The 21,490-nt window shown below is 53.8% G+C and overlaps 1 protein-coding gene across 1 annotated transcript in view; it reads right to left on the reverse strand.

The window, feature by feature from the left end:
• RASGEF1A (RasGEF domain family member 1A) overlaps positions 1-12,809 on the reverse strand; it is a 28,538-nt gene extending 15,729 nt beyond the window's left edge. Inside the window, exon 1 of the mRNA XM_023517188.1 lies at positions 12,698-12,809. Coding sequence (XP_023372956.1) covers positions 12,698-12,715 — 18 coding nt within the window. The 5' untranslated portion in view covers positions 12,716-12,809. The remainder of the gene's footprint in view (positions 1-12,697) is intronic.
• Between the last annotated feature and the right edge of the window lie 8,681 nt (positions 12,810-21,490).

The raw sequence follows: 21,490 nt of genomic DNA on the forward strand, positions 1-21,490 counted from the left end.
TGAACTATTCTGAGACACAGACGCTTCAGAGAGCCTCCCCAGAGATGCCAGTGAGACCAACTGATGAGCACCCTCCCTCAGGGTCTCACCCTGTGTTTCTCAGCCTCCTGCTCCTCAACTGTTGTCCCCAGTGAAGTGCAGTCCCCAGTGAAGTGTTCCCACATAGGCCTTTGCATCAGTGCTGGCCCCCAGGGAAGCTGGGCTTGGAGAAAGCAGCCATTTGTTTCTGTGCCCCTGTGACATCTAGAATAGCCACATGCTGCACATGCTGATGGCTCCAAGGTACCCAGAGAGTGACGGGTCAGGAGCCAAAAACACACACACGGGGGGGCCAGGCCCTCCTCCCCCCAGCTGCTGTCTGGGACAGTTACTCCCTCTGTGTGAGAAGCAGGGGCCATATTGTCACAGCTGACACTGACATCTGAACTTCACAGCAGCTGCTCCCAGGGTTCTGTACAGCCTGGCTGAGCAGCTCTGGGAACACAGCCCTCAATCTGCAGGGTCCTTTCCAGCAGGTCCATTCTGCAACTCTGGGTTGGTACAACTCAGGTAAGAGGCCCCTTTCAGGGACACAGCCAGAAATGTTAGCTTCTGAGTGCTCAAAGCTCCCCCACAATTCACACACGTAGGTACGCACAGATACATGTGCACACATGCACACAGGTGCAGGTGCATACAGTGTACATATAGGTGCAACATGCACACAGGTGCATATACCCCCTCACACCTCTGCATAGCTGGATAGAGGGCCTGGAGGGGGACAGAAAGGGAAGAGAGTACGGTGGATGAAGAAGCCAGGATCTGAGAGACTTTCAGGCCTTTTGAGAGATTAAGAGCAAAGACCTCTGGCAGCCCCAGTGCAATGCAAGATCCTGGGAGAGACAGAAAAGAGTATTTAGGAAGTTAATGCTGAAGAGTATGAGCAAGTGTGTCTTTTGCAGCCTCTTCAAGGAATTTAGGGATTTTAGTAGCACTTACTACTTGACAGTGTACACCCACTCAATGGAGGGAGGCATCTGCCTCTGGCCACACATGTGCAAGAGCCGGGTGCATGCTCCAAGAGAGGCTGCCAGGCACTGTCCTGACCTGGATGCATGTCTTCCTTCCACTCACAACTCCAGTTGTACAGGAGACAGGCCCAGAGACCCTGCATCCCATCCCATCCCATCCCTCCAGGAGCCCCTGGACCCCTGACAGCTGCAGCTGCAATGGAGGCCCAGATGGTTCCAGGCCAGGGGCCAGAGCCTACTGGGAGCATTGTCGTCATGTACACTCCAGCACATCCAGGCTTGGATAACAGCTCTGTCCCTTCCTACTCCCCCGTGCATGAAGGGTGCCCAGAGACAGTGAGAGCCCAGCAGGGCAGGGAAGGCCTGACTCTGCCAGTGGTCTCATAAAAGACTCCCACAGCTCAAGCTGCCACAAATAAGTTATTGTGCTTAAATGCACTTGGGTAAGGAACATAAATTACTGTAAATTATGCGGATTCCAGAGGAATACCCAGTTACTGCAGTCTTCCTGCAGGGGCATTCCTTCCCATGCCTGTCCTGGACAACCCTACACCCTATGGAAGGGTCTGCTTTCACAGGGACATGCCCTGGGCTCTTACCTCCCAATTCCTATGGGGAAGATCCCTGCCCAGGAACAGGGCCTGTGGGCCTTCAGCTCACTGCCTCCCATGCTTTACTGTGTAGAGCTCTTGGGCAGGAAGGGACTCAGTGACCAATTGGGCAGGGGACTTATCCCTCAGGAGCCACATGGGAGGGCCCTGGCCTGCCCTGTCGGTGAGCTCTCCTAAGCCTCTAGGACCCAGTTACCTGCTCCCAACCCAGTTATCTGCTCTCCAGGACAAATCCTGGGAAAAGGGGTACAGGTCACTGAGCACACACCATCCCCACCCTGGCACATTTGCATAGAGCACGTCTGTCCAGCCCCCCTAAAGGGGCTTAGGGAGAAATGTCAGAAGGTGGCCCCAAGGGGCACCTGGCCAGCCTCAAACACAGCAGAGTGGACACAACAGCCTGGGAGGAGACAGGATCCGACATAGCCAGACGGGAACAGGATCAGGCCTCCATTCAACTCTGCAGGGAGGAGCTGTCTAGGGCACATTCCCAACACATGGTCAGAATTCTAGGACCCCCTTCTAGATCCTGGAGTCTACCGTTCTGGAACCTTCTGAGAAATGGTAAAAGTAGGGATAAGCTTTCATTTGACTAACCAGGTTGTCCTTGAGATGTTCATCAGCAAGAGGCAGAGCTGGCTGTGTGCTGGGCATTACAGAACTCTCATTTAAATGCAATTTTCTCATAGCCCAGGGAGGCAGCCCAGAGAGGCTCATTTCTTTGAAGGGGGCACCTAGGCTCAGCCCACAGGATCAGCTAAGGGTCCAGCTGGTCAGGACCCCCATAAGGCTTCTCAGGCAGGCAGTGATGTACAGGTCTGCCCAGCCCTGCTTTACCCTGGGCTGCCATTCCTTCTCAACATTGTCCCTAAGTGTTCCCAGAAGGACCATGACCCCCAGAGGAAGGCTGAAGCCCTTGCCCAGACACGTGGCAAATGCACATTCCCACGATACTCTGCATATGATTCCAGGGTCTGACAGGCTTCCAGCAGCTCATCTGTGGACCCCAAATTAAGAAACCCAGCTTCCTGGAAAACTGGGACAAAAATAGCCCTCAGGGCCCATTTTGCATGAGTCCCAGGAATCTGCCAAGAGGAGGAAGACGGCACGAGCCAGCCCCCTGCCTCTGCCAAGCTTAGTGAGGGGGGCTTCTTTCTGAGGCAGCACATGGGCTTCTATTTTTTAAACTACTCAACAAAAACGGAGACTATTTTTAGCTCAGCAAGCTGCAGGGCATCACAATTAGCAACTGAAAATTACACATCTTGCCTGTCTCCCCTCTGCTGGCTGGGAGGAGAAAGAAAAAGTACTCCTATAAGGAGCTGGGACAGATGACAGACTCAGGGGCCACAGTAGAACGAGAACCATGCCTGCTACTGGGACCTGGGCCAGGACCCAACAAATGGGACCCCAGTTGCTCTTTAAGAGCCAACCGTCTGGTTCTCCAAAATTGCTGGCACTAGGGTCAGTAGGGGGTGGAAAGTTCTCCAGCGCCCTTACTCCTAGCCCATTCATTCCTTCATTTGTTCACAGTCAGTAAGAACCTGCCTAGATAGTGGAGATACACCAGTGAAGGAAGTGGAACTCTCTGGATCACAGGGCACCAGGGGAGCCTGGGAGGCCACACAGATAATGACCTTATATTACAGGTTAGAGAAGGAGGACCAGGGGAGGAGAAGGAGTCAACAGAATGGGGCAGCGTAGATGTTAACCTTAACTTCAGCCTCCCTGCTCTGAGATCTGAGCAAAGACTTAAAGGAGATTTCTAGAAAAGAGAGAATGTGGTGAGAAGAGGGAAAGGCCCGTGCCATGGCCTGTGAGCCTTCTTCCCGGTTTGTTCTCTGGCAAGTCTCCCTGGAGCCCTTCCTGTCAGGTTCACTCACTCCAAAACAAGCATTTACTGATTACCTACATACAAACAGGGACTTGAACTGGGAACCTGGGGACCTCCTCTGTCTGTCCAACCCCACCCTGCCCCCTCCCCAGCCTGCGTTCGTATGGACTGGTCAGAGAGTGGAGGCAGCTATGCCTCCTTTGCCACCCCCCCAGCCTTACTTACTCTCCCCACCTCTCTGATCCTGCTGTCCCGGAACTGGGTTCACAGGGCAGACAATGCAGGGAGGGGGATGGTCGGCCACAGTGGTTCCTCTGGGGTCCCACCTGCATCAAGGGCACTGAGAGAGGAGAAATGCAGTGGGGACTGCTCCAACTACCTGGATCCCACTAACTGGCAAAGAAACCCAGGTTGGATAGCCTGTGGCCAGTGGAGGACAAAAGGGTGTCTGGAACCTCAGCTGGTAAAGGCAGAGGCTGGAACCCAACCTTTTGGGTGCCACTCTGGGGGTTGGGGTGGGGGAGGGGAAGGGACCTAGCTGACTCTCTCCCATCCTCCTAAGGGTGCTCCGCTCTGATATCCCTGTCATGGATACCTCAGTGTCCCTGATGTACACACCCTCCCCTTCTTACTCTGAAACTACTATAGTCTCTTAGAACTAGGTCTGTGGTCCCAGGTGCCAGGCAACTTGAACTAGGGTCCTCCATCCCCATCTCGGGCCAGATGGGAGCCTGCACCCAGGTCCTCCCAGCTCTGCAAAAGAGCCTCAGATGACGTGCCAGTGGTCCAGCCCCCTGGGCATCATCTGCACCACACGCAAGTGACACCTGCCTAAAAGAGTTTGCAGCTTAGTTCTCTGTCATTTCTAGAGACTTCAGTGAGTGCAAGAGGGGCCTAGAGCCAGGCAGGGCCTTTGAACCATACCCTGCCTCTGCCCCAGGGGCCCGGACCTGCCCTTGCCCCAGGTGGTGGCTCCTGGACCACATGGAAGCTACTTCCTCAAGTCCCTGCATCCACCTCCCATGCCCCAACTCCACGGTTGAAGGCCCCCAACAAACACTTGGACACTCCTGCCCAGGAAGCTTCCTCCTGGGGATGTTCTTCCCTCACCAAACTCCAGCTCTCAGACCTGCCTAGCTCTAAGTCGACCTGTCTTCTCTAGCTCTGGACACCCCTGGGCCTGTCTGCTGGGAATACGAAGGGCAGATGGGCGGGGCCCAGTGGCAAGCCTAGGGTGCACCTGTGCACAGGTCCGGTGCCCAGGGGGCTGGTAATGAGATGCAGCCCCTGCTCATGGAGACCCTGAGCATGAAATGAAGCTCCAGATGGGCTCAGCACCTGCTGGGTTGTGTCAGCACCAGAACTGCAGGTCACTGATGGATACCTATCCTACAGGTTACCCACTGCCTTCCTTCCTGGACACACAGGTCATGGGAGCTGGCACCACCCTCTCGCTAACCCCACCTGTATGTCCCCTCTTACCTCCTACGCCCAGGACAGCCAGGAGGCCCCTGCCTCAGACAGGAGAAAGCAGAGAAAAACTGCCCCCTGCTTCCTGTTCCAGGCATGGGGGCTCAGAGCTGGTTCTGGTACCCACTCAGGCCCTGCCCGCGACTGGGGGCAAAGAGGGTGACAGACCTGCAGCTAGGTCTCTTGAGTCCTCACCCTCTCTCCTAAACCCCTGTGGTCCCCGCCCCTTCCCATGCTGAGCTAGGGAAGCATCCAAAGGGACATGGCAAGACACATAAACCAAGCTCCAAGCTTCAGGAAATCATATACATAAATGCCACAGAGAAGGGTCCTATCTGCCTCATGTGTCCTTCCAGGCCTGGCAGGCTGCAGAGGGTTCCAGTGAGGGGGTGGCCGCTATGGGAACCCAGGCCCCCCCCCAGAGCCCAACACCATGCCCACGCTGATAATTAAAGCTTTGTTACCAACACACGATTCATTTTTTCCCTTCTGAATTTCTTTCTACTCCCAAATACTATTTGCATTGACTGAAGGAATCTTGCCATCTCCTCTTCACACTCCTCAATACAAATTCTGCTGAGTCTGGGTTCCTCCTCTTCCATTTTTCCTTTTTTTTTTTTTTTCCTTTTCTGTCCAGTCAGCTTTTTCTGACAGCTCCTCAGGGCACAGAAAATCATTGTCCACCAATAACTATCCTATTATTGAGACTTGAGAGCCTAGGGGTGAAGCAGGTGGTATTTCAGAGTATCCCTGCCCTTCCCCAGTAGGCACGGCTGATCTCCCACTCAGGCCAGCGGGGCCTCCTCACCATTCTGGCCTCCCCCCTGCCTCTGGCCTGCCTCCCTCTTGGCCCAACACCATCAGATCCACAGGGGTTATGAAAGCCCCCTGTGAGTGGGCAAAAAGGGGGTATGCAAATCGAGGCAATCTTGGCAGTCAGGCCTGTTTCCAGGGGTCTCCTCAGGGTGCCACAGAGGAGTAGGGTGCAGACCCCCTCATCCCAGCTGAAAACGCCTAACTGTGGTCCCTTCCTAGTGGGGCATCCACTGAAGACTGCTCATCAGTCTCTGCTGGACAGTGGCCAGGGCACCTATGGGCTCCAGCAAGGCACCAGCATTTCACCAGGCTCACCAGGGTACACTGCCAGCAACAGAGCCAGCCCTTGAGCCAGATGGCAATGCAGCAGCACATGGCCATGAGATAGGGACAGCAAGCTGGCTGGATCAGGGCTGAGGGTCCTCCGGCGGTAGGTGGCCTGTGCCTGTGGGATAGGCCGTGGGCCAGCCATTGGCAGGCCTGCCTCTACACAGCTGCCTGGGGATACCAGGATATGGAATAAAGAACATACAGTTCTTTTATTTTTAAATGACATTTAATTAGGCCTAGCAAAGATTCTTTCCTTTGTGTTTAGAAACAAATAAAACTCCATTTCCCTTACTTGAGTTGTCATCCTCCTGGCAGATGCCCAGAGTGAAACCCAGATTCCCCACCATCCTGGGGGAGCAGGGAGCTTTCAGCTGTCAGCTCCCTGCTGGGCTGGAGAGTCATGGCCTTCTCCAGCATTGTAGCCTCTCAGAAACAGGACCAGGACACACATCCTGACCCCCACACCTCATGCTGTGTACATGAGTAGCTTTCCAGCAACAAGTGCTGCATCTCCTGCCCTGGCAGCTTGTCACCAGGTGCTTAGATCCTTGGCAGCCCCCAGGAGTACCAAGCACACAGGCACCCCTGTCTTCCCCAGGACAGCTCATTTCCTGCCACCCCCTTCTCCAGATGAGGGAACAAAGGCCCAGGGGGCTTACATCATTATCCCAGGTCTCACAGCTTGAAAGTGGCAGAGCTCAGATTTGAACCCTGCAAGTGTAACCAGCATGATCTGACATGCCACCAAGGCCATCAGAGCACGGTTCAGGGCAAGAGAGAGGAGTGCAAAGTGAAGGCAGATGGCACTCGGCCAGGGCCCTGCAGGCAGATGAGGCCTGGCCTGGAAGAAACCACATGTTCACTGCTCCCTGAAATTGCCCAGGAGCCTTGCTGCCAGTGAGTGGTGTCAACAGAAGGCTTTTCACCTATTGGGCCATCCAACACGCACCTTCTAAGGTGCCCGCCAAGGCCTTGCTCTTCACTTTCCAGACAAGGCCCAGGCATGGGGCTCAGGACCTGTAGGCTGGTCCTTCCTGCCAGTGTGTGGGCCACTCTAGCAAATTAATGGAACCTGACAAGGGGGTCATAGAAACTGATATATCCAGTTGGTCAGAAGTACAGGTCACAACCTGAGACCTAGCATCTGAGTGGGGGCAGTCTTATGGGACCAAGCCCTCAGCCTGTGGGACCTGTACTATTTCCTGGTGAACACTGTGACTTCCCCACAAATGGTAGATACTCAGGGGATGAAAACACTGCAGTGCACTCTCTGGGGACAAGGGAACTAGAAATAAAAGGAGACAGATACATGAAACACTGGGCCCTAAAAACAGAAAGTCACCTTCTACTGTCCAGAGCCACACTGTCACACATCATATCACCAGTGAAGCCCAATAAAGTCTCCAAGCAGAAATAAACAGATAACGGAATGACATGAATGCAATGTAAATGATGCTAGATTTTAATAAGCTGTGAACCAAAAAAATTTACCCATTTCCCTAAATCATGTTTGTGTTAAATAAATAATCTAAACTCCTACTATAGACATATCAGAAAAATAACCCTTATAAGAAAATTCTGTGTCAAATTTGATCTGGCCAAAGCTGTACTCAGAGAAAAATTCATAGACTTCAATGCATTATAAGTAAACAACGTGAAATAACTTGATTCAAAAAGCTAAAACAAAAAGCTCCTACACAAACTTATGGCAAACCAAAATAGAGGAAGAAATTGCCAAAAGGCAAATTAGTGGATTCAGTCAAAGAAAGAGCTGAACTGCTTATTAAACTCAAGAGCTGATTCTTTGAAAACACAAAAAGACAAACCTCTGGCAATTCTAATCAACCAAAATAAGGCAGAAAGGAGGGAGGAAGCAAGGAAGAAAAGAAGGAAAAGCAAAAATATTCTGGGCATGAAGAAGGAACTCTATTTACAGATATGGAGGAAAAACGTATCTAGAATCAACTGCCTACGGCTATGCTAACTGAATGCTCTTTCAACTGGGATATAAGTTAGAAATATAAATAACCAAAATACACTAAAAATGTTTGGAACCCAAAAAGATCAATAACCATTGTACAAATTAAGTTGGCAGCCAACTAAACCTCAGGGAAAAATAAAACCAAGCTCTGGTTTCCAAAATGAATTATTTCAAGCCTTTGAGAATAAGATGATTTTATATAATATTTAAAGTATGTCAGCTACACAATTCGTATTAAAAAGCCTTCCTATTCATTTTATAAAGCTAACACAACCATAATTTATAAACGTGACAAATACGTCTCCTAATAGAAAAGTACATATCAATTCTTACCTACGAATATAGATGAAAATACCCTAAGCAACATCCCCACATACCAGGAAAATGAACTCAGAAGCATTTTTAAGCACAATAGAGCCTGACCCAATGGGATTCAATCCAGGAACAGGAGGATGATTCAGCTTGAAAAGTTAATAAGTCAACACATTAATAGGCCCAAGGAGGAAAGGCAGTTGATGGCTTTGCTTGATATAGGAAAGCTTTTGATGAAACTGAATATCCAGTTTTAGGGTACACTCTTGGCATTAATGGGTAACACAGGGGTGGTGCGTACTGCTCAGGATGGAAAATACCTTTTTGAAATACAGGGCCAATTTCAGACTTGGCAAAACACCAGAGGCCTTCTCATAAAGTGAAGATCAAGCCAAAGACAAGTGCCATTATTTAATGTTACTTTGTACCTTTTAGAAAACACAATTTAAGAAAATAAAAGATACATTAGAAATGAAGAGATGGAATGTTAAGCCTTAAGTACAAGTAATATGATTAATTTCTTACATTTTCCAACAAGCCAAACTAAAAATCTGTTCAAACTAATAAGAGAGTTCAAGGATCAGTTTCCTAACTTACATTTTTAAAAAATCAATAGCTTACCTGTCTACCTCCCATGGGCACAGGTGTTCACACACAGTCCATGTGGAGCAGGCCCTGGGATGCTCACACCAGTGCCACTTGGGAGTGGTATGTATCTCTGGGAGTGTCTCCGTGTCTGTGTGTGTGTCTGTCTGTATCTGTGTGTCTCTGTGTATCTGTGTCTCTGCATGTGTCTCTAGTTATGTGTTTCTGTGTGTCTATGTCTGGGTGTATCTGTGTGTCTGTGTGTATCTCTGTGTCTGTATCTGTGCATGTGTCTTTGGGGACCACCCAGCTCTGCAGGCTCCACTACTATCCCCTGACAACCAGATCAGCTACCTTACAGCACCCCACCCCCACCCCCCGCCGTCACACACCCAAGACCCTGCACCGCTGGGCACTCCAGGAACACTCTGGTCTCTGTTTAAGGATGTCTGCTGTGTATGGCCAAGGTCCCTAGGGAGGCCAGGCCCCTCCTGCTCTGGATGCTGCTGTAGTCCTAGACCTCAGGAGCCTGAGCATGCTCATCTGTCATTGCAGGTGGTAAAGGAGGGCGAAGGGTGAGCTGGCTCCCACCGGAGGTGCTCTGAGTCATACTCACTGGTCACGAGCAGGGGCAGTACAGCGACCACAATGACATTTGGGAAATGCTGGGGGCTGGAGCCTAGCCAGGAAAGCATGTGTGAGCAAACAGTAGGGGCAGAGTAATTCTGTGGAGCTTAAGCAAAAGGGCAGTGGGTGGTCAGCACCAGTAGCTAGCACTGCCAGGCCACAGGGCCAGAGCTTGGGAGCTGAGGGTGCTGGAAGAATGACAAGCAGAGGACCATAATGAGGCCTCAACTGTCACCTATTAACTCCCTGACTGCTCACTGGGTTCACTCTGGAGGTCTCAGGGCCTGCAACCTGTCTGCCTCTGGTCTCCCCCTGTTCTGGAACCCATAGGCACCAGGTAACCCAGAACCTGGAAGGAAGTGTTCTGGTCTAGGAGCTGTGACCCTTGACCTCCTGGCTGACCTCAGCCTTCAGTTTCCCCATGCCTAGCATAAAGCAAAGAGGCAGGACTAGATGGTCTGTAGCTCTCATCTCTAGTTTTCATGTTTGTTCTTTCCTTTCTTCCCTCAATTATTCAGTCAACAAACATTCAGGCTCTCCTGGCCTCTTCTGTACACTTAGGAATAAAAAACAGCTTATTATAGACCTTAGCATCTATCAGGGCAGACAGACAGAAGAGCACAGCACAGCAGGATCTCCTTGGGATTGGGGCCTGTGCTGGGGGCTGGGAAGGCCCAGGGCTGAGAACTAACTTTGTAGGAAGAAGGCAGGGAAGACTTCGCAGAGCAAGTAATTCTGAGATGGGCTTCCAAGCATAACTAGAGGTTTTTCAGTGGGTTGAGGGGAGGAAAGGCAGAGAAATAAGACAGTGTGGTCTCCTTCCCCTCATCACTCACTGGCAGCTTCCCAGAGTGTGAGCCCCAAGAGTCCAGAGGTATGGAGATGCAGGCCACTTCCCTGCACCCACTCAACCCCTACTTGTCTTCCCAAAGCCATCCTGCAACCTTCTCCCCCAAGTAGCCCTTTCTGACTGCTCAGCACCCCCGCCCCAGTCCCTCACATTGTGGCCCATGTGGTCCAGTATGTGATGCCACAGGTGGTGCTGTCCCCAGCACTCCTTGCACCACGGTCAGGTTTAGACCCCAGTGTGCACAGGGTTCTAGCTGACCTGGGAAGCTGGGGCACTGCTCTCCTTCCCCACTCCTGTGCCCCTGAGGTCACAGTGCACCTGGGCTAGTCCTCACCTTTCTTGTCCAGACTTCTCCCTGAACTCTAGACCACCCACCCCACTGCCAACTGACATCCCCAGGTGGGGGTGTGTCAAACTGTCCCTACCTCTAGCCTGCACCCATCTACCACACCTGCAGCCTTTCCCACTGCAGGGCAGAACCCTCCTCCCCAAGCCACCTCCCTACCACTAACCAGTGCCATGCCCACATAAGGCTACTCAGCTGTACCTTCAGAACACCTCCACATCTGCCCGTCCCTCCTCCTCCTCTGCTGCCTCCCTGGTCTGAGCCCTTGATCTGCCCTTGAACCACTGTGGTGGCCACTGCTGTCCTCAGCCCCTCCAAGCAGCAGCCAGTGGTGTCATCACAATCCCAGTGAAAGCACAACCCTGCTGGCCCCTACCCCTACCTCGTCCTGGTCACCCCTGCCAGCCCTCACTGGCCCCTGGACACAGGTGACTTCCTCTGAGGAGTCCTACCCTGGTGTGCCTCACCCTTGCTCCCTTCATCAGATCCCTGTACACATGCCTTCCCCAGACACTCTACCGAAGGCACAAACACTGACCTGCACTGGTGGTGGACACGCTCAACACCAACTCTATCAGACCCCTCCTTGATGGGTGAGTAGAATTGTCATTGCCAGTCCTGGCAAGGTTGAGTGGGGCCCTGGGACCCAGCTGGCTCAGCAGCAGTGAGTGGAATGACAAGTCCCTCTCGGTTGGGGCATTTAAATGCCAATGTAGAGCCCTCCTCCCCTACCATATGACCCCATGATTCTGGGTCCCTAAGCAGGGGCAGAATACAGCAGGGCCCAGCCAACCCACCAGGGATACCACATGAATGAAAACTACACCATATATATTTATAAGCCACAGCGTTTGGGAACTGTTTTCTCTACAAAAGGACATATGTCTACAGAACGAACTGAACTCTCCTTGCTGATGCGTTCTGGACGTGTTCTTGTCCTTCCTACTTTACTTTTTCTCTTTAGCACTTAGCACCATGTCACATTTCATATATTTTACTTATTAGTTGTGCCTTTTGAGGTGCACACATCTGGTCCCCTGCTGAACCCCAGCATTTCCCCAGTAGAGGTGCCTGGTAAGTACAGGAAGGGACAGGTGAGCCCCAATCTTCCAGCTGAGCCCTCTCCTAGAGTCCTCATCAGCACAGGGTCTGGGCTCCTGTGTCCAGAAGGGTCAACTCCGTGCCCAGGGAGGTGCTGGGAACTGTAGGGCAGGCTGCAGCTCAGTCACACTGCCCTGCACACTCCCCAGGAGGCTCGTAAACAGCTCCGGAAGCGCAACAGGCCCCACACAGGAGTAATTCCAGAACCGTCTCTCAGTCTCCTCCCTGCAGCCCGCGCTGGGTTCTCTGAAAACATCCACGTTTTGGGGGCCCGTGCCGCGCGGTCCTGGCGCGCTCACTGCCCCCACACCCGCGCACACCCAGCGCACTTCCGCACGTGCTCGCTCCCGCCCACACAGAAACACGCCCGCTCGTCACAGACACCCCTTCTCCCCGCACCGCCTCCTCGGAGCAAACAGGTGGTTCTGCGCACCTCAAGTCTGGGAAAGGATCCAGGGTCGTCTGGACTTTCCCAAGCCTGCCAGTGCCGGTCCGGGGGCAGGCGCCCTCCTTGCCCTGTGCAGGAGCTACCGCCTCCGGCCTCCCCTCCCGGTTCGTGGATGCCGCTCTGCCTTTGGTGGCCCCGGCTACACCAAGAGGTGCCAGGGCAACCTGGGGAGGGTCCACCTGGTAGCAGGTACTCCAGTGGGGACGCGCAGAATTAGTCGCGGTGGTTCCCTAGGACCGGCTCCCTACCAGGCCGAGCCAAGATGTTCCAAACCGGACAGTCACACAGTTTCCTGAGCTCCGCCGCGCGCAAGCCCTGCCTACTTTGCCGCCTCCCGGCCCCGCGACCCCGCACCTGCCCCGCACCGCAGCCCTACCTGGGGCTCCAGAAACATCCTGACTGCCTGTCCCCCACGAGCCGGCTGGCGTGCCTCCGCTAGAGCTAGCTAAAGACGTCTCCTCTGCCGGCGCGCCTAGCAAGCACCCGCCCTGCCCTCCGCCCGGACTTCCCCGCCCGACAGCCCACAGCCCGCAGCCTCTCCGCCCCGCTGTCCGGGCCAGTGGGGGTGGAGGGGAGCGAGGGGGCGGGGCCGGGGACTGGGGGAGGGGGGTGGGGTGGGGCCGGTAAAGGGACCCGAGGGAGGGGAGCCGAGTGGGGGCCGGCAGAGAAGGAAAGAGCCCAGCGTGGAGCACAATGAGGGGTGCCGTGTGTGCCCGTGGCACGCGCTCAGCACTGAGTATGGGACACTGCAGGTGTAGGGGTGGAGGGAGGGGCATAGCGTCCTTGGGGTGGCCGCGCCAAGGTGTCGGTGGTAGGTGACTTGTGGATGGTGGCTCAGCGCGGGATGGTGACATTCTGCTGCAGAGGGTCCCCTGCGCTCCCATCTCCTCACTGCCGCTTGTCTCACTGCGCCCCAACTTCACCTCATAGATGTCCACTACAGAGCTACAGCTGGTGTTCGGCCAACGTTGGTTTAAATGCCTCCCCTAACGGGAGGCTCACTCCACATAGCTCAGGCCTTGGGCGTCTCACGGAACACTCTGTCCCTCCACTTCGTTGGAACGCAGGGGACACAGCCGCTGCTTTTGTAGGAGGGCTAATCCTAGATACGGTTAAGGGGCGGGTGGGCACACGGCACAGTGAGGCTCAGGAACCCCAGCACTCAGAAGGAATCCTGTAAGGTGACTGGTCTCCCCCTCCACCGTGTTCCTGAAGTGCCCCCCACCCACGCCAGCTTTGAGGATTTGATTGGACTGAGCCTCAGAGCGCCCTCTCTAGGGAATCTGGAATTGGGAAGCCCAGAGCCTGAGTTAGGCCAGCCCGCTGAGGCCAGTTCCGGTCTGGGGTGAACCAGAGCTGGCTACTGGGGACTACAAGGGAGGGGCGGGGATACTATTGGCTTGGATTGCACAGAGAGGAGCAGGGGCTGTCTGCCCATAGAGGCTCTGACAAGCCAAGGAGGGTTCCAAAGCACACCACTGGACCTGGATGGGCACTGGTGACCCTGATCATGTTCTGCTTGCCCAGGATGCCCATCTCCCCCACCCACTGCTGCCCAGTAGCCTGTTAGAAGCCACCTGTCCTCCTACCCACCCTTTCACATCTGCCTGTTCTTACCAGCAGCAAGGTTAGCTACCAGGCTAGCTTGATGGGTACTTATTTCTGTCTTGGGGAATTGGCAGCTGTGCTAGGTTCACCTGCTGGCCTCCCCCAAGAGAGTACCGGGTCCTGGAGACAGGCATCCTTCTCCTGTAGCTCCCACCCCTACTTCTCTACCAGCAAGGGCTGGCCCTGGCCCAGGCTCAGAGCCTGCACTATTAATCACTATGTGGTACAGCACCTGTGGGCGGGAGGGGGCCACCAGGCAACCAGCTTCACACTATCCTCCCCCTGCTGTTTCTGTACCCGTTTTAGGACAGCTGGAGGATGCAAAGCTCACAGTCACCTCAGCAAGTGACTAGTCTGGGCTATTAAGCCCTGGACCTGTGTGGCCTCCAAATCCCTTAAGACCCCTCTACAGCACCAAGGGGGTGAGGCCTGGGGTCTTGCCTGGGGAAGCCCACCAGGCAACTGCTGCCTGGCTTCTTCAGCCCTGACCCATGACCCTTCGGGACATCTGGGTCTTGAGATAGCCCTAGTATCACCTCATGAAGTCCATGTTGATAGTCCTGTGGCCACCTGCCCTAACAGTGAGCCTTCCTCTCTACCTCCCTGGATGTGACAGTCTACAGCAGGTGGCTAATGGGAGAGGAGCCCCACACTGCCTTTCTGTACAGTCACTGGGTCTCTTCCCATTGTACTTTAGCCACAGTATCATCCGAGGACCTTGATAATGCAGACCTGCCCAAGGGGAAGGAGGGCTCTCAGCCCTGCTGTCTCCTTTGCTCACAGGTATGACCTCAGCATCCATATGTGTTCCTCATCCACATTCTTTCTGATGCTGAAGGACACAGGGAGGCTGACATTCCAGGGCTGACCCCTGCCAGGGTTCCTTCTGCTTAAAGCTATGGGTAGGGCCGTTCTGTAGGGAGAGCTTGCGGGGACCAACAGAGGGTCCCACTGCCCTTTAGAAAGGGGAGAATGAGCCAGGTGTGGTATGGCTAGTGGATATCTGCTGGAGTTTCCAGAAAGATAAGATGCACAGGAAGAGACGCCTGTCCTTCCTCCAGACACCTCTTCTAGGGCCTGGGCTTGAGGCCTGGTAAGCATATATGCCTACAAAAGGCTGCTCTGAGCAAGGCAGAGCAAACAGCAGGGAAGCCTTGATCTGGGGTGACAGGAACCTGGGATGAATACATGAGTACAGACACCGAGGAGTCAACTGGACACCGGGACAGGAGGCTGGTCTACCACAATGGGCCCCTCAATTAGGTCCACCCTGGCTGTCTCAACATGGCAGCCAGGGGAATCCTGTTAGAGTCTGAGTCAGTCCTGACCCTCCTCTGTCCAAAACCTCTGCAGTTCCTGCCACACTCCCAAGGAAGAGCCGAGTCCTCACAAACTGTCTGTGGGCCCTGGGGACCTGGTCCCACATGAGACTTCTGCAAGGAATATGTCCATGTGGTATCCAGAGGTCTCCCCTTAGGTCTCTCCTGCACGTCACCTTCTCTGGCTTACCCTCCACTCCTGCACTTCTCCCTCGCCACAAAATTTTTTTTGTCAAGGTGATTCAATCCAACAGTCTTATTTGTTGGTCTGAGCTCCACGAGGGCAAGATCTTATGGTGTTCACTGCTGTACTCCAGGGACGGTCACACGTCTATACATACAGGCTCTTGGTACCTGTCTGCCAAATATGTGTGTGTACAAATATAAATACAGAGATATGGATATGCATATGGATATGGACGTATATACCAGCATAGCACTCATCTCCAGAATGTATAAAGAGCTCATACAAATTTAAAAAAGCAAAAGACCCATTTTTTTTTTTTTTTTTTTTTTGAGACAGAGCCTCAAGCTGTCCCCCTGGGTAGAGTGCTGTGGCATTACAGCTCACAGCAACCTCCAATTCCTGGGCTCAAGCGAGTCTCCTGCCTCCGCCTCCCAAGTAGCTGGGACCACAGGCGCCCGCCACAACGCCCGGCTAGTTTTTGGTTGCAGCCATCATTGTTGTTTGGCAGGTCCAGGCTGGGGATTCGAACCTGCCACCTTAGGTGTACGTGGCTGGCGCCTTAGCCGGTTGAGCTATAGGCGCTGAGCCAAGACCCATTTTTTTAAGTGGACAAAAGACAAAGAGATACTTCACCAAAAAGAGGCTGTCTAAAGGGCAATAAACATAAGAAAAAGTCATCTGGGGAAGGGAAATTAAACCCACGGTATCAGACCCCTGCACACTCAGCAAAACAGCTCAAATGAAAAGGCAGAAAAGCCCAGTGCCAATGGAACTGTCAGCTGCTGGTGGTGGCAGCATCCAATAGTGCCTATGAATGCTAAGCATATACGCAGGCCCAGAAATTCCACCCGGGGTGTAGGCCTAGCAGAAATACTGACAGACTCGCACCAAAAGACACACCCATGAGTGTTTATAGCAGTGCTACTCACAAGGGCTTCAAACTGCAAAGCACCCAGGCGTCCTCCACAGAGGACTGGATTTCTGCTGAGCACAATGTGTTCATACAGCAGACCTGCTACACCAATGAGAATGGACAAAGACAAGCACATGCAAAGGCCAGTCTCACCATCATCAAGGGGAACAAAAGAAGTCAGGCACAAAGAGCATCTAAGGTGGGGCCCTGTGCATGTCCAGGCCAGAGGCCAGCAAAGGCCCCACTGGATGTCAGGATGGTGCTGGCCCATGGGCAGGGCTGGGTCTGGGTGCTATTACCCACTTTATACTCCACAAAATGTCCCCAAGGGCACACTATGACTCTTGCACCTTTCTGTGTATATGTCACTCTTCATAACAATTTATGTTAAGAAAACCGAAGGATAGACAATAAGAAAAAAAATGTCCTGGGTGGGGCAGGCAGCAGATTTCTGGATCCCAGGGCCCTTCTACACCCCAGTGAAGATGCCAACTCAGGAAGGAGCATTTTAAGGGCCTTGGCTTCCCACTCCTCATGCCCCCCCCAAACACCTACACTCTTCTTAAAAAGGCTCAGCCCGACAGTGCCCGTAGCTCAATGGGTTCAAATCCAGCCCAGGTCCGCTAAAACAACAATGACAACTGCAACAGAAAAATAGCCAGGCGTTGTGGCAGGCACCTGCAGTCCCAGCTACTTGGGAGGCTGAGGCAAGAGAATCTCTTAAGCCCAAGAGTTGAAGGTTGCTGTGAGCTGTGACTCCACAGCACTCTACCCAGGGTGACAGCTTGAGATTCTGTCTCAAAAACAAAAACAAAAACAAAAAAAAACAGCCTGAGAGTTCAGGCAATGGCAGGCAAGAGGCATCCACTTGTTTCTGGATGGGAGGTGGAAACAAGTGGCAGACCCTGAAGAACAGAGAAGCAAGAACCCAAGAGCCCCAAAGTAGGGCTGATAAGAGTCACACTGGCACTCACAGAGACTGTCCGAAGGCTGAGCCCATGGGGAGGTTTGGGTTCCAGGACAAGCAGTCAGGTGACAGTGGGGCTCTGGCCCCCACCCTGCCCTGCGGGTGCTGCCTACTCACTGGGCCTTGACTGCAGGCCACAAGCCTGAAGTCTGATTGTACTTTCCAGAGTATATAGTAGGGCCCATGACGCCAACACACAGGAGGGCTGGCAAAACAAGCTGCCAAGTGAGTCAAGCACTGGGTGAGCTATTGAAACACCTCAGATAAGCTGTTCGTTCCCCTCTGGCTCCCAGGTTTACTTTGCCCTGGGCTCTGCCCTCACTTGGCTCCTGTGCACACAGCGTAATCTGAAGAAGGACCCTCCCCAGGATCCTCCAAGGCCTGGCAAGAGTGTGGGCCAGGCACACAGTGTGGTGGTGATGGCCCTGGACACACTCACACCCAAGCATACCTGCGAGGTCCAGGTTGGTGTGTCAAGGGTCCGCCCCTGTCCCCGGGGTGACTTTATCAGGGACCCCAGGCTTCCGGCAATTCTCCAATGCTGCCCCATTAACACTCTCTTGGTCAATAAAATTCTAAGCAAAAGAATCACTAGGGTTTTAGGTACCAGCAGAGCAAAAGATGTAGAGAGGTAACAGGGCAGCTGATCTTTCTAGGGCCTCCACATCACAGAGGCAGACACTCTGCCTAAATGAACAACCCAGTGGGGCAGCAAGTTGCCTGAGGGTCTCTCCCCACAGCCTCTCAGGCCCTTTCACTTGGTCCTGATGCAGTAGAGGATTGGAGCTGGCTGTGCCGTCTGCCCTGGGTGTGTAACTGACTACACGTGAGTAGCAGGTAACTAGCTGTGACTAAGGCACTGAGTGCTCAGGACAGCAGTTGCTCACTGCTGTCATCACTCTCCTGTCAAGAAACTGGGAGCCGAGCCTGTGGAAAAGGGACTCACACCCACACATTGTCATGGCCCCTGCAGCCATAGCTGCTGTTCTCCAGGCCCAGCCCCTCTTGCCCCCTAAAAGCCGTGTGCTGAGACCCTGTGGGTAGCAGGCATACAGAGGGCCAAGCTGGGTAAGGCAGGGCCCCAATGGGGAACAGGAGAGGAGAATCTGTAGCGACCAGCTCGAGGGAGCCAACGGCATGGTGTGGCACATCCCACTGAGCACCAAGCTCTCCTGGTCTGAGCCGGGCAAAGACACACATGGCACAGGTTGGTGAGAGTGGCCCTCTCTCCAGGCTGGACACAGCTGGATCCCCAGTCAGGGTGAGGGCACAGAACTAGGGTGTCATGGGCCACCTGGTACAGGTGCCACAGCTTGCAGAACAGGAGCTGCCAGGACAAGGTCCCTGAGGCTGGGCCCAGCAAAAAGCACATGGCCTCACACTGGGCAGGCTGCTGGCCTTGGGGCATAATTGAGGCACACTCCTAGGAACAAGGTTTGTCTGTGGGATCACAAGGACAACAGTGGTGGGGAGAGATGGACCTCCTGGACTTACACAGCCCATTTCTCTACTGGGCAGGGAGAGAGACTGAGGCACAGGGACACTGCATGCCTGGTTCACAGGCTACAGCATCCAGGCTGTGAACATAGGGAACTCGGACCACTGCCCTTCTGCCTCTACCACAGGTGCCTAGTACCCTCACCCACCCAAACGTATCCCCAGCCCAGCCTCACTCTCAACTGTGCACCTGCGCAAGACTCCTGTCAGTCACTATAGCAACAAGCACTGAGCAGGGTGCCCTGGGGGGAGCTTCTGTCTCTGTTGGCACCAACCCATAGGCCAGCACAATGCCAGCACAGACTCTACAGGTTACACAGGCTGGGATCTGCTCAAGGCCCAGCAGGCCGAAGGCTGATGTGCCTCAGAGGATGGGGGTCCCCAGGGCTGTGGGAGAGCATGTCATCCGAAGCAATGAGGCAGGACACACTGGGTGACCCTTGGGCTCTTCTCGGGGGCTTCCTCGCATCTTCACATCCAGGCAGGGCTGGGAACACTTCTAGTTCTCACAGTGCTTTCCTGGGAAGTAGAAATAGCACCTTGGTCTCAAAGGTCATGGCTGGCAGGCAGAGAGCCGGCTGGCTCCCAGCCCTCTAGCCCCTCAGCCTGGTACTGTATGTGGAGTGCTCTGGTGTGAGCACTGGACAGAGCTTTTCTCTAAGGTAACTGAGCACAGAGCTGCCTCCTCCAGTGAGTGTTCCAAGAGATCCCCTGCAGTGGCTGGGGAGGCCCCTCAGAGGTGCACCCCCTTGCTGGCCAGCCACTCTGGTGTATCTCCTTAGCTGCACCTTGTCCAGCTAAGGCTCCACAGTCTTGGCCCTGGGAGGCTTCCTGTAGACAGAGGCTCTCAAACCTGACCGAGTCACCCCGGAACTTGCTGAAAAGGCCATCCCCTATAGCAAGACCGCTGCACCAAGCACAGCCAATGCACCCGTGCAGGGCACAGTGAGGAGAACATCCAGAGAGAGGTGGACAGGACTTGGGGCATGGAGGGCATGGCCTCATCCCCAGTGCTGTGGGACCTGATCAGGTCCAGGCAGCTGGAGAGGGGAGCCAGGGAGGAGGCTAGCAGATACCCAGGCAGGAGGGGTGAGGGTCAAGGCAGGGCCTGGCTGGATACTTCCTTGAGATGAAGTAGGTCATGACCAATGAGACCCCTCCCCACACAAGGCTATAGGCATGCACCCCATCACCTGAGCAGAGGACTCCTTGACACCCTGCCAAGAAAGTCAGGGCAGGGGTGCGTGCAAATGGAGACAGGAAAGGCTTATCAGTGAGGACCAAACTGCTCCACAGCAACAAAGATTCTAAGTTAAATCCCTGAGTCATCAATTCTCACCTGCGAAATCTGCAAAAATAATGTTAAAGGTAATACAGAGTGCTGGCTCTAGGGTGGGGGACAGGCCACGGTCACTGGTGGGAAAAGGAGAGAAATGGACGGCACGGAGGTGGCCATAGGCACGCATGGGGTCAAGGCTCTCCTCACAGCAGGCATCGGGAAGACACAATGCATCCATGTATATAATGTGTGACCTTGTGTGTGCACACACACACAAGCATGTACAGTTATACATATACACATGTGCTTTGTGCATGGTGCACACGCATACCTGTGTGGGGTACATGTTTGTGTGTGAGCGTCACACGTGTATGCATGCATACACAGACAAGCATATACACACCAAAAGGTTAATCCGAGTGCTAACCACACAGCCATCCCCCCTTGCCTTGTCTCTCCTGCCTTTTCTGTCTCTTCCCTTCTCGCCATATCCTTGTCAAGTGCTTCTCAAGTTCTCTCCAGTGACCATGAATGGCTTTATCAGCAGCCTAACACAATGCACACTCTTTCTAAAACCAGGACACGAGGCTCCCTGCTCCCATGGGGGCAGAGTTGATCAGCAGCAGCTCAGCAGGGTGTTGCCCTCCCTGGGGACCCTTACAGGCTCCTGCAGAAGGGAGGTTTGCTCCCACCAGCCAGGGTGAATATAGCCAAAGAAGGGAGGGTAGATGGGGTGGTAGATGGACAGAGGGGCACCTGGGTGCTGCAAGGGGCTGTGTCTCCACTCTGTCATGAAGCACCTGACAAGCCTCACCCACCAGGAACATATCCCAGCATGTGCTCAGCCCCTATAAACACGTGCTCAGCGGTGCTCACCCAGTGCTCCTCCTCACAGCCCTAGCTTATCCCTCCAGCTGGTAGACCAGAAGGATCCACATGGTACCAGGCAGGAACATGCTGAGAGAGCCAGTGGATGTAGCAATGGCCCCTGAGCAGGCCTAACATGTTCCTTCTTCTCTATAAAGTCTGGATTTTACTGTCTTGGGGATATGTACAAAACACGTTATTATCCACCCTCCAAATTATCCCTCTTACCTCCCCTCTGCCCCAGTGCCTTTCAGACCCAGCCTACCACCTCCTCCAGGAAGCCTTCCTGATTCTTGGAGCAGTTTCAAGGGCCTGTCCCTTGGCCCGCCAGCCCTCTGGTGTTGAACCAGGCACCTCACACCTGACTCTTCCTCCTACTCACTCTAAGGATGACTGGTGGCTATGAGGATCTGAGCTCAGAGCACCTGTCTCCTCCATGGGATCAAAGGTGCTGTGCTGAATTAGTGATGTCTACCTCAGGTGAGGGTATAAGGCAGTGATTTTCAACCAGGGCGCAGTGAAAGGATCTTAA

Source organism: Otolemur garnettii, unplaced genomic scaffold (genome assembly GCF_000181295.1).
Source record: "Otolemur garnettii isolate 467f Iridium unplaced genomic scaffold, OtoGar3 scaffold00105, whole genome shotgun sequence".
In the NCBI taxonomy this organism is placed as follows: domain Eukaryota; kingdom Metazoa; phylum Chordata; class Mammalia; order Primates; family Galagidae; genus Otolemur; species Otolemur garnettii.